Source organism: Dipodomys ordii, unplaced genomic scaffold (assembly GCF_000151885.1).
Source record: "Dipodomys ordii isolate 6190 unplaced genomic scaffold, Dord_2.0 Scaffold56, whole genome shotgun sequence".
Lineage (NCBI taxonomy): Eukaryota > Metazoa > Chordata > Mammalia > Rodentia > Heteromyidae > Dipodomys > Dipodomys ordii.
Window position 1 is genome coordinate 9,440,481 of NW_012267272.1, and position 17,319 is coordinate 9,457,799.

Sequence of the window (17,319 nt, forward strand, 5' to 3'; positions counted from 1 at the left end):
TTCTAAAACCAATGTGAGTTGGTCAAGATTGAGATCTTCAAGAGCCAAATAGGACTGAATACAAAGGGGGCAATATGTAGATACTCTTTGGGCTTCCATAGATTCCAAGACTTCAACAGAATTCCTGAAGGAAGAGGTGCTGAGGAGCTGTACCCAGAGTGGTTCGTTATATGTGTATGTAAGTGTACCCCTCAGGGGTCTTAACTGACAAGCCACAGAAAAGAAAGCCTTGGCAAACTACAGGAAAGGAATTTATCAGAAGGGCATTGGAGAGGTACCATCACAGATGGAGTATGACAACTGTGTCTGAATGTGCTAGAAACCAAGATCTGGATGTTCAGAAATACAGCAAAACAGCTGGGCGCCGGTGGCTTACGCCTATAATCCTAGCTACTCAGGAGGCTGAGATCTGAGGATTGTGGTTCAAAGCCAGCCTGGGCAGGAAAGTCTGTGAAATTCTTATCTCCAATAAACCACCAAAAGCCAGAAGTGGTGCTGCAGCTCAAGTAGTAGAGCACTAGCCCTGAGTTGAAGAGTGAAGGGAGAGTGCTCAGGCCCAGAGTTCAGGCCCCACAACCAACAAAAAAGAAAAAAGGAAAAAAAAGAAAACCAGCAAAACAACAACAGCAGGTCATATGACATCGGTGGCCTCTGGGGGCCATTACCGGAATGCAACTCTTGACTTTACAGTTCTCTTGGCACCATCTGTACGATTCAAAGGCTCTGTAGACCAGTGATGCTTTGTCTAGAAGAGTTGAAGGAAATACAATGGACCTGTTAGTTTTAGCTGTTGCACTGAGAAAAGCAACTGCTTGTTTGAAGCGTCTGTCAAACAAATGTTGAATACGTAGAAAAGAAAATCCAAACCCTCGTGTATTAGAACCCCAAACATCTCACAGTTTCATAATACTGTAATAAAACACGTTGTCTGGGATCTTCTCTTAATGGTACCTGAATTTTTTTAAAAAGTTCTGTATGATTTTTTTAAAAAAATACATTTTATTGTTATTATTAAGGAATTGTACAGGGAGTTACAATTCTATAAGTGAGGTAATGAGTACCCCACCCCTTGGACAATGCCACCCCTTCCTTTGCCCTCCCGATTTCTCCCTCCCATCCCTGCCTACAAGTTGCACAGTTCATTTGTCACACACTGTATGTTCAGTACCATGACCGCCTTTGTTTGAACCCTCCTTCTCATCATTTCTGTGACCCCTTTTTGCTTCCCTAAAAAGACAAAAAAAAAGCCCATAAACTCTAAAACACAAGAAACAAACACCTCCACCTCCACCCCACCTTCTTCCCCATGTTTCCTTTTCCTGGAGGTCATTTTTAATGCATAGTATTTTAGATGTTCAGAGGAGTTATCCCTTTGGGTTCCTCCCTAAGCGTGTCCACCTGTAGTTTCATTTGTGTGTGAATATTTAGCGTCCTGTATAAGCGATCATGTCCAGCTGTGCCACTTGTCTCTCTGAGGTTGGCTGGCCTCACTTAGGGACCTGAATTTTTTTTCCTTACTTGACTTTGGACCTAACCATAAAGGTTTCCCCCTGCAATTGGGGCACTCAATCCTAGATATACTAGACTATACTAGAATAGATACACTAGCTATAATAGAGACACTAGAATGAGTCTACTTCTCTAATCCAGTGCCTCATTGTTTTAAGGCCTTTCATGACTCTTCTGACTTTTATAATACCTTCTCCTGGTTCTTGCTTTCCTTCCACATGACATATTTAGGGCAAGCCTGCCTTCTGATTTTCTAGCACTGTTAGATTTTAAAAAGAGATCTTGTTTATCTAGCAATTGAAGGCCTGCAGTTGAAGAAGCTATATCCTGTGCTTAGTGTGCCCTCTTGAGGAGAGACAGAAATGGGCTGGAAGTTTTTTGAGGGATGGTAAGAGATTTGGGGATCTTGCTGGCTTACAGGAATGCCCTTGATCAACAATTCAAGACAGGAGGTGGTGAGAATTCAGAAGAGAGAGGAGTATTTTCCAAATCAATGTTAGCTGAAGTTCAAGTGAGGAGAGGAAAAGAAACACATTTGGGAAGAAGTGAAAGCAAAAAATCATAAAATGTTAAGGTATATAAAGGAATGTAATTAAAAGTTGATTTTTTCTTCTGAAAGTTTCCAGCACCATTTCCTATGTTGAAATATTGTTGAAAACATCTTCATCAAAGATGATCCTTTAATATTTCAAAGGGAGAGAGGGACATCAATACAAAGCCCCTTGTCATCCCATCAAATATCAATATGATAAAAAGTTGTATAGCCTAAAGCCACCAGCATGAACATGTTCGTTGCAGCATTGTTTACCCTAGCCAAGATATGGAATCAACCCAGATGCTCCTGCATGGACAAATGAATCAAGAAAATGTGCTATATCTACACCATAGACTTCTATTATTTCATCATAAAGAATCATATTGCCCCATTCTTAAGGAAATGGAAAGACTTGGAAAAAATTATAGTAGGTAAAGTAAGCTAGACCCAAAGAAACATAGGCTGCATGATTTCCTTCATTTGTAATAACCCAAATGTGCCTATAAATCTACAAGTAAACCCAATGGATAGTAAAAGACCAATTATTACACCTGGACATGATTAATTAAATAGCAATCTAAACATTCATACAGTGAGAACAAAGAAAGACCAATTATTACACCTGGACATGATTAACTAAATAGCAATCTAAACATTCATACAATGAGAACAAAGGAGGATATTCTTAGGAGAGGATCACAAGGAATCAAGAGCTCTGTGCCTATGATCATATAAAATGATGCTTATGGAAATGAACTCCAAGAAATGGAAGAGGATTTTTTTATTATAAGATTTGTAGTTTTTTTTGCTCCTATCATTTTTTCTTTGATTTATTTCCTTCTGTTGCTATTTTTTATTTCTGTACCCTGATTTGGGGAGGGGAAGGGAAAGCACAGAAACCATGGGACAAAGGGTGAACCCATTCAGCAGTGAAACCCACTAGAAATGAACTATGCGTCCTGGTGGTGGGAGGAGTTAGAAGGGGGAAAACTGAGAGAATTGGGGGGGGTGACACTGTTCAAAAGGAAATGTGCTCATTATCTGACTCATGTAATGGTAACCCATCTGCACATCACCTTTACAATAAAAAAGTTGTGTAGCTTGTTCTTAGGGAGAAAAAATGGCATAAAGATGAGAGTAATAGTGATTTCTTTTTAGAGTAAGCATATTTCTTTGACCTTCAGTAAATCTTCTAGGCCTTTAGAGGGTATTAAAATGGGGTCAGGTGTTAGTCATGCTGTGTAATTTTATGCCAACTATAAATACCTATGATTTTATGTGACAGGTACTGTGTTACACACTGGAGATTCAGTTCTAAGAAATACAGATGTCAGCCTTGTCTTATGTATAGGCTTTGGGGGAATGCATTAAACAGAAAAAAGTGTAAATGTAAGGAGAATTCAATGCACGTGTTGTGTGACTGCAGAGGAACACATGGGTGTATTCAGGTAGAGTACTCGAAGGGTATGGAATTTCTCCTAAGAAATTGTCTTCAAAGCTTAGAATGTAGCTCAGGGAGAAAGTGCTTGCCTAGCACGCTTAAAGTCCTATATTCAATCTCCAGCACCACAAAGAAATAATGCCAAAAAAAAGCAAGCAGAAAAGAAGGAAGGAAAGAAAGAAAAGAGAGAGACAAAAAGAAAGAAAGAAAAGAAGGAAGGAAGGAAGGAAGAAAGAGAGAGAGAGAGAGAAGGAAAGAAGAAAAGAACTCAAGGAAGAAATTTTCCTTAACTTGAGATCTAAAAGAGGAAATATACAGCTATTAGTCAACCTTCCCAACCAGATTCCCGCCTTTCCAAAGCTTGAAAAACGGATGAGATTCTAGGTTCTAGAACCTATTGATCCCAGAGCACCTTTAAAAATGAATGAATTGCAAGAGTGACAGGTGTCCCAGAGTGTAGAGGTGGAACCCTTGGAGACCACTGGCCGTCTTTGTCATCAGTGGTGACCAGTTTGTATTTAACTGTTGTGAGCCCCATGCTTACGCCCCCATATGAGCAGGAAAAAAGATGTGTGAGCCCAGGAAAGTCAGTCTCAGGCAGATCCTCCACGAGAACAGTTGGTACTACTCAGCTCCGTCAGCACACTGGAGAAGACTTGGGGAAATGGATGTTGCTGATGACAGGTAACAGAAACTCACTTAAGCTTGCAAGAAGCCGAAAGAAGTTTATTGATTCAGTGAATTTACATACAAACCAACCGAATAAACCAACCACACAAACACAAAACAACCTATGTATTGACCTGGAGCTTAAATCACTACTGTACTGAAATATCTAGATTTTTCTTCTTTTAACTTTTAATTTTTTGTACTAGAGGTTAAACTCAAGGTCTGAGACCTTGCAAGGCACTTGAATGAGCTCCCAGCCCTTTTTGGTATTTTTTTAAAATGAGATCTTGCTATCTACCAGGCTGGCTTAGACTATGATTTTATGCCCCTGGCATAGCTGGGCTGGCAAGCACATATCCACACCTAACGTTTCTATAGATTGAGGTGGGAATTTGGATTTTTCTTTTTTGTCAGCCATGGGGCTTGAACTCTGGGCCTGGGCGCGGTTCCTGAGCTCTTCAGCTTAGGGCGAGTGCTCTACCACTTGAGCCACAGTTCCGCTTCTGGTTTTCTGGTGGTTAATTGGAGATAAGAATCTCATGGACTTTCCTGCCCAGGCTGGCTTTGAACTGTAATCCTCAGATCTCAGCCTCCTGAGTAGCTAGGATTACAGGTGTGAGCCACCACACTTTGTATCTATACTTTTGAGAAGTATCTTTGGGGATATAATCTCTTTTTAAAGTTTCTCGTTTTCTTTTGTGTGTGTTTCTTTATACATTAATTCCTCTTTCTGTGAAAATGGTGATCTTGAGACAACGCTGTACCATTTGTAGAATTAGATATGGTTCATAGAAGTCATGATCTCAGAAAGAAATTATCTCCTGCTAGTGCCAAAAGAAGGACACAGAGTTGGCTCTTCAGGCCTTGTGAGCATCCATGCTGAGTCTCTATGTCCCGGGGACAGAGTGCTATGCTTGGACATCAGTGGTTTTACATGCACTTTCATGATAAGAACTCTGAGGATCCTATTCTGCTGCCTCCCCTCTACCCCCCTGCAACCCCTATTTCAGTCAGAGGAAAAGAAAAGACAGTGCTCAAGAGGAAGTTTCATGGAACACATGGAAAAAGATGAAAAGAATCCATTATAAAGAAAGTCAAATTTATATACATGAGAATTAGGTCCCGTTACAGGCTGACTGTAAGCATACCTTCAGTGTATGAGAATAACTATGACAGTTCTAGTTACATGCTGGGGATCTAGCACACAGTTATCTATGTTTGATCCTTGCTTCTATGCTTGATTCTTGCTCTAGCACTCTTAGTGTGTCAGTTTAAAATTTCAGTTTCTGCGCTTGACAGAAGAGACCATACGATTATGCGCACACACAGCTCGGCATGCTCACGCTTCTTGGATTTGCAATAGCATTGACCTTTCAGCATGGAAGCTCCTACAGTAAGCTCCTACCTAAGGCTGTAGCTTATTTATTTATTTACAGCTTTTGTGGGTTTGTGTGGCACATGCCAATATTTGTGTGGTGGGGATTTCCTTGTCTTGGTCCATCTAGCTGACATTCACATCAAGTTGTCTAAAACAACTGGAGTTTTAGCTGTCAGTACGTCACAGAATTATTACCCAGAGCAACATCACCGACATTTCCCCAGGCAGGGTGGTTGGTCTCCTCTAAATAGACAAGTGAGCATATGTGATAGAAAAAAAACATGTTAAGGAACTAATTCTAATGAATATTTTAAAGGTAAGTATATAAATCAATACCTTCACAGAACTTCACACACATGTCTAAATGAAGTTCAGTGCTTTGTATTCAAGCTTTAATTTCCAGTAACACACTAGCTTGAAACAAGTCTGTATGTTGTAGGTCCTAGCTCCTTGGGTTGGTACAATGAGGGACTATTGTAGTCCAGTTATCTAGGGGTAGTACATAGTGTATTTTCCATCTGGGAGTTACTGTTACTCATTTTCAAGAAGTGTGTGTTGAGCTCTGTTTAAGTCACCTACACAAATGATATTTGGAAAATAAATTCAGAAGTAGGATAAAAATACTGGAAATGGATCCAGAGGAAGACTTTCCTGTGACTAAGTCTCTACATTTAAGCAACTAATTCAATAAAGAAAATGCTCAATGTTAAACAAGGAACAAGTTGTGAATATCTTAAAAAGTATCTTAATCTAAGGGAAAATGATTAATTTATCCATAATGCTAATTTTGAAAAGTCATCAGCTAATTAAATTCCTATCATGCAAAAGAACTGAGAGCATGCTACATGAGACTGAGAGGGGGAAAAAAATCCTGAAAGTTGAAATTTAAGTGAGCATTTGCTGCACCCAATGAGTTATCTTAATGCCGAGAGAACACATTTCATTCGTTTGACTTTCACATAGATAAATAAGATTTCATGGGATTTTCCTCCCATTCGGGCAGAGAAGCGAGGCTGTCTGTCACATCCTTCTGGAGAGGCCAGCCCCAGGTCTCAAAGAAAGGAGCCAGATTCTTTTTCACTGCTTCAGAGAACTTCCTTACCCAGAGATTCATCTTTTTGGAGTTGTCTTTCGGCGCGTTATGGATGGTCTGGTAGTCGGCAAAAAGCTGGGTGAATGGTTCCCACCCGAAGGCCTCCTGCAGCTGGAAAGACAAAGAAGAGGAAGCACCTGGCCAATAAAGTCACTCACGAAACATACACCTACCATTATATAGTGGCTCTTAGTTCTTATCCAACTTGTAATATTAATTTAGTTTTTGTTGATGCACCCCTCCTTCCTCCTCCTCTACAAGTGTATCCTGTGATGGGCACCATGATTTACTGAGCCTCAATACAATCTTAGAGACAGAATTTGTACTTGGCCATCAGTTGATGGACTGCAGGTTCTCAGTAAATGTACTTACATTAGTATTGTTAGTTCTACCGCTCCTAAGCTTACTAATAAAGACTTGAATCTGAGTGAGGTGAGCTCAAGATTGGAGATGTAGAACTGGACCCGTGGAGTTCTGGTTTCTGGCCTAACATTTAGGAGTCTATGACCCTATGGAAAGCAGGAGATTAAGACAGAGCCAGATAATAAAGGTTGAGTGCTCTACTGGCAGAGCCATGGAGTTATTGTTAGGTGATAGGATAACATTTATGTCATTCATCTCCCGCCCACCCCCAGCATTTTGGAAAATAGGTTATCAAGGTTTAGGGTAAGGAGTCTGTGAGGAGGATACTGAAGCAATCTGGGTAAGAGGGGAGGTGGATTTTGACATGTTGTTGGCAAGGGAAGGTGAGGAGTCAGGGGAGGCTCCTGACTGGCCTGAACTTCAGCCTCAGAACCCAGAGCAATAGGCACCTTCACTCAGAGTAGAGATAGGACTCTGTTCCCAGAGGCCAGGAGTTGAACTTGGATCTGAAACTTCTGGCTGATTCTATGGGAGTATTGTGCAGATGTTCAGATTGATGACTTATTAATAAGGAAGCTGGTATTTCCAAAAGTCATCACAGTCTTGTTGGAATCACATAGGCAGGGTGGCATCCAGAAACAGTGCCACAGGGCCCAAGTCATGATGGTCTATCACAGAAAATGGTCCTTGGGTCTATTCCTTCTAATTATGAGACCAACAATGAACTGCTTGTATATTTTTACCTGGGCTTTCCGAACCTACAGCATGGACTATAGAGATAACACTTCCTCAGCTAGCAAGAAACTAGAAAGGAAGGTTTGGAGACAGTTACATGACACTGCACATGTCATGGATTTGAATATGAAACCAGAACTTGTCTAGCTTAAGGTTTAGGTTGTCAGTTGCCATTCTGCTGGCAAAAATACCTGATCAGAGTGAGGGGGGACATGAGCATCTTCTAAGCTATGAAGATAGCTATCAGGTAAATCTGAATGGAGCTTCATAATCGTGGTGCATTTTTCATAACGACTCTACCCATTTTTACCTATTTCCACCAACTTGTGAGGTGGACGAGAGGAGGGGGCACACTCACTGTCTCCTCCTTATCCTTCCCATGACGATGACCCACAGAGAGGCCCGCCCTTCTGAGCCCAGGGAGGAGACATATCCCAAAGCCATTGGAGCTGGTGAGGACCTTGTAGGACTGAGGAGCACCAGAAAGCTACCCACAACTGAAGGGTCTTTGTGGACTCCCGTTTCCGTCCCTGTCTACCCAGTACCTGGAGATACGTTTCTAGAGCTATCCACACACTCCATTCACTCAGGGGGGCTCCCTTGTCCACATGCTTTTTGATCCTCTGCCTCCGAGTCTCAGGCCTCAGCGCGGGATGGGCCCGAGCCCTGGGGATGTCTAGAACAGTCTCGTGGATATAGACCGCCCAGAGGTTACACATGGCTTCGTTAGTATGAGGAGGGAAGCTCCATGCACTCCGCTGGTGATTGTGGCCCAGCTCATGGAGGCCGCTCCAAAGACCGTTGGACCTGATTGCCGCCACCGAGATGAAGTCTCCCACTATTTGTGTCTGGCCCACGATGGGGTATCCTGCGTGCAACAGGCCTGAAGACAGTGACAGGAGAGAGATTTGGTGATGGCTCATGCCCTTCATAGATGGCACCTCCCCCCACCATCCAGAAGAAGGCCTCCAACACATTGCGTAGCCCCATATCAAGCAGAAGAGCATCTGGCTCCACCTTTTACCCATGTTTACGGGCAGCCCAATGGCCCTCCATCCTGCTCAGGTCCATAGACCCAGTTTGCCATTCTTGTTCCTATCTGGTTCAAAGAGTCAAGGACAGAGAGCATGGCATGAGTGTGAACGCATTGTTTATCTCTTCCTACATTTTTAGGTGGTGGATACTCTTGTCTGTTCATGCCCTGTGTTTGCACATGAGACCTCTGGGGGGGGGGGTGGGAAACAGTAAGGTTTTCTCTTTTCCAGTACAGTCTTGTATCTTAGGCACTCAGTTTGAAATCCTGAAAATGTACACCAGGCTTCCTCAGCTATTTTTTTTCTAAATACTTATATTTTCTCTAGTTTTCCCAAGCTTTACGAAGTCCTCTTAACTCTGCTTAACTTTACCAAACATCTCTTCCCTGTCTCTTTCCACGGCTGTTTTCTCACTGAATCCTCATCTCTTCTCCAGGGGCACATACCAAGAGTTCACACGTGGTGTCGTTTTATTCTTACTGTTCCATGGCTCTCATTTTGTGAAGATTTAAATAATGATTGACTTTGTGGAGAAGCATACTCGGGTGTAAACTCAAGAGCTAGGTGCTGACCCTTAGCTTTTCCATTCAAGGCTGGCACTCTATCATTTGAGCCATACCTTTACTTCTAACTTTGTTCTGGTTAACTAGAGATCAGAGAATCATAATAAATTTTTCTGTCCTTTTAAAATGTATGGTTTGCAGGGTCCTAAATGTCATTATGAACCCTTTCTCCCCTACCAATTTCTGTCAAATTATGCTTTGTAACTCAATTGTACTTAACTTCAGTTAGCAAATACATTTCCATACTATTTCTCTGAAGCACTCACCAAATAAGACCTGTTCATCAAACACAATCCTCTCCGGCCGGCGGTAAGGGTAGGGCTCAGCCGCCAGCCCTGCCGCCGCCTGCATCATCTCATCCCAGAGCTGGAGCAAGGGCTCTGGGTCCTCCAGCGATTGCAGGCTTGCAGTTGGCACGGTCAGGATGATGTTGTCTGTGATCAGCTCTCCCCAGGGTGCTGGATTCTGCAGGCGAAGACGCTTCCAGTCCTCCTTACATGTCTTTCCTGGAATAAAAGGTTGCAAAACTGGTCCTGTACCACTTTCCCTGAGTTTCAAAGGAGACATGAGCTATCACCTGATCAGCAATCATTACTTGTATTGACCTAAGACACAAAGCCCTGTCCTTTGCCATCCTCCCCTCTGACCTCCCGGGAGGTGCTTGGCTCCTGCTTAAGCCCTTAGGTTGAATCCCATCCCTGCCCCTCATCACGGCCCCTTCCCAGCCTCCAGAGTGAACGGGATCTTGCTACTTACCCAGTTGGAAGCATGGGGCCAATGAAGCCCCACAGATGGTGATGGGTATTCTACCCAGTCTGTAGTCAGAGGGTACAATGATGTAGATGAGGCCCCCCCACAGCCAGGAGAAGGACTTCTTCTCTTTATCTAAGTTGAAGGTCTGAGTCACCACCGGGGGGCGGAAGTAAGTTTTTGCATGGCTAATGTTGTCTGTATGGCAGCCAATGAGGACCTGTCAGAGCAAACACAAGTCACCCTGGGTCCACTCTGAACCCCGCCCCCTGTCTGTCTCCCCCTACTCTCTCTTCTTTCTCTCTCTGCACTTAAGTGTCTTAGGCCAGAGAGAATTGGGGCTACTCTTTTTTAAAAAATATTTTCTTGCAAAGATGCTGTACAGAGAGGTTACAGTTACATCAATAAGGTAATGAGCACATTTCTTTTTTTTTTTTGGTCCAGTCGTGGAACCTGACTCTAGGCCTGGGCGCTGTCCCTCAGCTCTTCAGCTCAAGGCTAGCACTCTACCACTTGAGCCACAGCGCCTCTTCCCGCTTTTTTCTTTTTGCTTATGTGGTGCTGAGGAATCGAAACCAGGGCCTCATGCATGCAAGGCAAGAGCTCTACCACTGAGCCACCTTCCCAGCCCAATGAGCACATTTCTTGTTGGGCATTGTTACCCCCTCCTTTTTTTTCCTCTCACTATCCCTTCCTTCCCCATTGGGGCCACACTTGTCCCTAGCAGAGGTGGGAAAAAGAGCATCTATACACTTGAATAAATAAAGAATACCTCTATTCATCTATTTTCTTCAGAGCATCTCTTTCTTGTTTTCTGTAGAGTTCAAGGATTTTTTTTTTGGTCGGTCATGGGGCCTGAGCTCTGGGCCTGGGCGCTGTCCCTCAGCTCTTCAGCTCAAGACTAGTACTCTACCACTTGAGCCACAGCGACACTTCTGGCTTTTTCTGCTTATGTGGTGCTGAGGAATCGAACCCAGAGCCTCATGCATGTGAGGTAAGCACTCTACCACTGAGCCACCTTCCCAGCCCAAAGATGATTTTTATTTAAGTAAAACCAGTCCCAAAGTAAATACTGACTCATGGAATGCACTAGCTACACCCCTGATATCTCTGAGTCTCAGGTAAGGAAAGGCTGTGGAAGAAATTCTTTTTTCTTCCTTTCCTTTTCTTTTTCTTTTTCTTTTGTTGGTCATGAGGCTTGAACTAAGGACCTAGAAGCTGTCCCTTAGCTTTGTTTGCTCAAGGCCAGCACTCTACCCCTTCACCACTTCTGTTTTTCTGGTGGCCAGTTGGAAATAAGGGTATCACAGATTTTTTCCTGCCTGGGCTGGCGTCAAACTGAGATCCTCAGATCTCAGCCTCCTAAGGAGTTAGGATTGCAAGTGTGAGTCACTGGCACGTGGTTCTGTGGAAGTAATTCTAACATGTTGAAGGCTGGACAATATTTGGATAATGCTTCAGGTTCTACAGGCAAGGAGCAATCATCTGTGGAACTTTGACTCTGAGCTAAAAAGGAACTAAGCTTCATGGGTCTGTATTATGGTCCAGACTCTGCTAAGTGTTTTGCAGTATGTACCCTACTGATTGTGTAGGCCAGGCTTCGGCTTTTCTGTGACTATTTCTTTTGTCTGTAAACTGGGAATGGTACCTTCCTTGTATGGCTGGTGGGATTGTGGAGAGAATCCCAAAAGTTATTGTGAGAAGAAGGGAAGGTGCTCTGGAAATACCAGAAGTTGACATCATAGGACAGATACTTCACCTTCAGTTTAGCACCAACAGCTTTAGCAGGCAGTGTTACTTCTACAGTCTCCCCTTCGGGCAGGTAGAGGCCGGTGCTCACCCAGGAGTTGTGGTTTTCTGACAAAAGTCATAAGAAAGACTGAAGTTATTGCAGTGGCAAGATTTCACCTTCATGCAGAATTCCCACAGACCCTTTGAGAGCTCTGGGCTCTGCTAGGCACTCCTTCACTAACCAGACTGCCCACCCCCACTCCGAATCCCTAAAGTATGTCTTCTTCAAAGTTTATGGGCTCCAGGATCCAGAAGCTCACACCTGTCTCCCTCGTCTCTCAGAAAACTGAGATCTGAGGATCACAGTTTGAAGCCAGCCTCAGGAAATCCATGAGACTCTTATCTTCAATGAACCAGCACAGAGTCCGAAGTGGAGGTGTGGCTCAAGTGGTACAGCACCAGCCGTAGGTGAAAAACCCCAGAGAGGACACCCGAGCCCCGAGTTGAAGCCCTAATAGCAACACACACATTTTTTCTTTTAAAGTAAATCTGTATTGGAGGTGGGATTAGGGCCTTGTACCTATTAGTTAAATGCTCTACCACTGCCAGACTGTCCCAACCAATCACCTTTGGGCATGCTGCCCTATGCCTGTTGTCAGAAGTATAAATAGGAGGATCACAGTTGCCCTTTGAGGATAAAGGCCTTCTGGAACGATGCTGAAGCTGGCCACTCTACCATCACTCCCCCACACCCCCTGCCATTCTCTACACAGCCCTGGGTCCTCTCTCCATTCCATACCTGTGTGGATCTCAATAGTGACGGGAGATTCTGTGGCAGGTAGAAAGGCAGGATGATCCAGCAGCATAGAGCTCTCAATTCCTGACTTGACCAGTTCTCCAGCCAGGGATATGAGTACAGCTTTTGAGCTCCCTTTGGTGATGGGGTTCTCCTTGCTCACAAGTGGTAAGCCGTCCCACTTGATCATCTGCAGGATATGATTCTTCATCGACTGGTAGATGGGTGCATCGTGATTCAGGATTTGGAACAGGTAGGAGCAGTCGTGTACGAGCTTCTCCAGCCAACTCTCTTCTATGGAGCCCTTCTCACTGTACAGCGAGGTGGCAAGTTGGGAGAGCGCGGTCCGGATGTGGTAGTTTCTGTCTCCAGGCTTAGGGACCGGGACGCGGTCTCGTTTACCTGTCTGATCTGTGATGCCAAGGCCAAAGGTGGTAAGGAACCTATTCTCAGGGAACTGTGTCATGCATTTCTCTTCTGGGTGCCTGAGGCTCCAAAGCCAGGCATGTCTTCCAATCAGCAACCCTCCACCTTCTGCCACAAATTCCTCCACCTCCTGGGGATCCATATGGGCAAGCGAGAAACAGCCACAGAAGACACTCAAGTTACTGCTCAGTACTTCTGTGCTGGTCCACTCGAAGTTATGTTTTGATAACATAGGGCCCAGAGCTCTCATTTTGGAGTCTAAGCCAATTTTACCTTTCTTCGTCCCAATCAGCCAGTGTAAAGCATTGAGCACAAATGGGTGCATCTTGTGGCTGAGGATCAGGTTCTCGTGGCCCCCCACCACTACGCGGCCACGGCCGTAGTGGGAAGCTGCAAGAAAGCAGCCGGAGGAGCTATCCATGCCCAGGGGAAAGGCCAGCTCTCCGTGCACCAGCAGCAGTGAGGGAATGCCCCCTGCCCGGATGTCCAGCTCAGAAATTCCTTGTAGGAGCTGCTTCTGGTCCTCTGCGAGCTCTTCATCACACCTAGAAAAAGACATTTCCACATGAGAGTCTCTGGAATGAAGTCTAACAACAGAAGACCCAAGAGCCAAGGTCATGTGGTACCAAACTTCCAAACTGTCAGGAAGGGAAAACCCAGCCAAGGGGGACTTTTGCCATTTTAATTTCTGGAAGTATCACCTGGAGAAAAAGGTGTAGTCCTTTTCTTCTTCTCAGTCAAGTCAGGATAAAAAAAAAAAAAAAGGATCACCACATGATTTTTAACTGCCCACGGAAACAGTTCAATGCTTTATTGAATTGTACACTGTATGATTTCTGTATCTTCAAATCAGGTTTAAATGAGAGAATTTAACATTATGCAGGTGAGGTTTTTTTGTTTCTAGACCCCCCAATATGTGTTGAAAAGGACAAATGTCCTAGGTAAATGTCCTAGGATGAACTGTTGTCTCAGTCAACATTTTGCTGATGATTCTGATTTACCTGTGGTGCATCTGAATTATTAGAGATATGAAATAAATCAAGTTGGGAAAACAAGTCTGTCATCTCTAAAGAGAACCATCTTGCTCATAAATTTGGAAGACATGAATTATATATATACGTGCATAATACATGTAACACAAATAAAAAGGCAATAAAATTCTCAAATTATCCCTATCAGAGCTGTCTAGACATTTATTATATTTTTATTTTCCTTCCTTCATTTCTTCCTTCTTTTTCTTTTTGTGCTTCCTTCTTCCCTTCTTTCCTTCCTTCCTATTGCTGTGTTGGAACTAGAATCAGGGCCCTGTACTTGTTAAGTAAATACCACTGCCTATATCTCCAGGCCATCTCAACCGATTAAATCTGGGCATGCTGGCCTATACCTATCATAGGAAGTATAAATAGGAGGATCATAGTTTAGATCAGCAGAAGTGTAAATGTGAGGCTCTATGAAAAGATAACTAAAGCAAAAAGGGCTGAGGTTATTGCTCAAGTGAGAGAGTGTCTGCCTGGGAAACACAAAGCCCTGAATTCCAAGTCCAGAACCAGACGAAAAGAACAAATGGTGGAGGAAAATGCTTGCAATGTGCAAAATAGTCAAAGAAGTAATATCTATAATACAGAAAAATGCACTCCGTCATCAATCAGAAAAAGACAAAGACTATGTAAAAATTTAAGTACAAAATAGACATATCAAAAATAGACATCCCAAAAAAGAAACACATATTGCTACAACTATAGTAATCATCTTCTACATTTGTAATCAGAAAAACACAAATTAAGGTAACACTTTCACAGTTCTTACTGACAATATGTTAAACAAGAGTTAACAATATCCAATATTAGCAATATTCTGGGGCTACGGTTTATGAGTGAAGTTGTTAATTGCCTTTTATGATGACAACTTTTCAGTATCCCTTGATGTTTCAGAGACAAATATTTTTGAACTAACAATTCACCTTCTCAGACTGAATGCCTATTCATCTCGGTTGCATTTATAAGCAATGACATATGAGTCATTTTGAAGCTTTAAGTAACAGCAGCTAGGACTTCAGATTCATATACCTATTGTTAAATAAATTATGCTATAACATCCTCTCTAGGATGTTATTCATCTGTGACAGTGATATATATCTATATTTATAAATGTTCATATATATACACACATATGTACATGCATATATGGATTAGTCAGAAGAGAAAGAACATTGATTTATCTAGTTCTAAGGATTCACAGCAAACAAAGGACAGATGTAGCACATTTGACCCAATCCTCTGGTCAGGACTGCTCAGTTCTTCTCTAATCTTTGCAGAGAATCTGAATCCTGCTCCACTATGGAGGCTGATGCTACAGGGCTTTCTCCAGTCCCACCATCCTATTACTGACCTGCTTTGGCTCAGACATAACACTCCTCTAATGATCCCATTTTGCTTCTAGAGAGAAAAATTACTGCTGTAAAGCTGCCTGGTTTATATTGCATTTCTTTTCTATGCTTGAAGTACACCAAGGCTCACATTTTTTTCATGTCTTCATTCAGGGCTTACTTGTCATCTAATGTGTCAAGGATTACATGAGATATTAGCAATACCATCCTAGGCAAAACAGACACGTGCCTTCTTTCCCATGAACATCATACACCTCTTATTAGCTTCCTGACCATTTCTTCTTAATTATTTATCATTGGAAGGCTCAACTGAAAGCAACACAGAAAACTGCCTTCTCTCAAAGCCGTTAACATCCAGTCCGCAGTAGCTGTGACAAAGGCCATGGTTACATTGCTAATCTGCAAGGATTCAGCAGTGACCCCATTTCCCCTCTGTTGGGCTGAAAGCTCCTTAAACATAGAAAGCAGAGGGAGTGGAATGTGAGGCTTAGCAGTAAGCGTGAGGCCCTCCCCCAGCTCAAGCCTCCCAGTACTGCTGGCATTTCACCAGGATCAAACTCCCCTCTGAGAGGCCTTGCTCACCTGAGGTCCAGCGGAATTAAGGGCATCTTCTGAGAGACTTTGAAATTGTCTATTTTCCCTTGAATGTTGGTGAAGTACACGCCAGCCACACTGGTCACCAGGTTCCCGGGGAACCTGGAAAGCACTTTGTGATGGCCGTGCATATTGGCCCAAGCCCAGGCATGGCCAGCAATGAGCACACCCCCTCCGCTCTTCAAGAATCTGAACAGCTTCTCCATCAGGTTCTCATGGAAGGCACTGGTGCAGTAAACTCCCGAGGGGTCACCAGGCTCTGACCTGATCTTTGTATCAACGCCGTGTTTTTTCAGAAGGCCTCCGACTATCAGCAGGGACGGGTGCAGGGTGATGGGAGACCCGAGGAAGGGACAGAGCCAGCTCACTGCATTGACCAGGAATGGAGTGAAACTAGGCTGAAACAAGTAATGCTCATGGCCCACCACCAGGAGGCGGCCATCACCGTAGGAGGACGCAGCAATCAGCACCTGGCCCTTCTCATTCACCATCACTGGAAAAGCCTCCTTGCTGACCAGAAGGAGTTCAGAGGGGATATGCACTTTACTGAGATCCCAACGTTCCACTCCCTCCACTAGATTTTCAAAATCCTTGGCCGTGGCTTCCACGTTTTCTCCCATGGTTTGGTCAGCTGCTGCAGAAGAACAAAAATTGAGTATGCTGAGTGAATTAGCAAAAACTGAACGGATGAAGGCCAGAGTCATCTTCTTCCAGTACTGCCAGTGCTTCTGGCCAGACCTGGTATAATTAAGAGTCCTCACCTGTCTGTTTGTTTCCTGGGCTAGACCAACTCCAGTGGATGCTTTCTAAGGATCTTCATTGTCCTGGCTTCTATTCATTACTGGGCCATGACTTTGTATCTTCCCGGCCCCTCTCCTCACCCAAAGGTTGAACAAGGCTTTCTGCTACTAGTGTGTACCTCTACCACCTGAGAGGCCTCCTCTTCCTGTCTATCCCTCGCCTAGGATTTATGGAGATAAATCCTTTACTAGCTCAAACGGTATTCACAGGTAACTGAGACCATCTCTGTGTTCTCAAAAGTTACTCTGAGATCCAAATCCTTAGGCTTGCTTTTCCTAACTGTATAGGGATGAGACTATTAGCCTTGGGAAGTATCAGTGTGAAGACTGATGGAAGCATTAACACAAACGTTTGGTACTTGGAAATACCAGAAGCAAATTCTACTGCGCTTACGATTCCTCATGACTTCTCTGATGACATGAAACACTACATTCTTAGAATTACAATTTCTCTCTTCCACTCTCCTCCTTGAAGACTCTGTCATCAAACTTTGTCAAGTACTGGATGGTGGCACA

The 17,319-nt window shown here is 43.6% G+C and overlaps 1 protein-coding gene across 1 annotated transcript; it reads right to left on the reverse strand.

Moving 5' to 3' along the window:
* Nucleotides 1-6,487: 6,487 nt before the first annotated feature.
* LOC105989495 (TRPM8 channel-associated factor 3-like) lies at nucleotides 6,488-16,707 on the reverse strand. The gene is made up of 7 exons (XM_013021585.1): nucleotides 15,992-16,707; nucleotides 12,601-13,568; nucleotides 11,830-11,927; nucleotides 10,077-10,290; nucleotides 9,587-9,826; nucleotides 8,269-8,606; nucleotides 6,488-6,736 (listed from the first exon to the last, which is right to left on the reverse strand). The coding sequence occupies exons 1-7, from the start codon at nucleotides 16,705-16,707 to the stop codon at nucleotides 6,488-6,490; spliced, it is 2,823 nt and encodes a 940-aa protein (XP_012877039.1).
* Nucleotides 16,708-17,319: the final 612 nt, after the last annotated feature.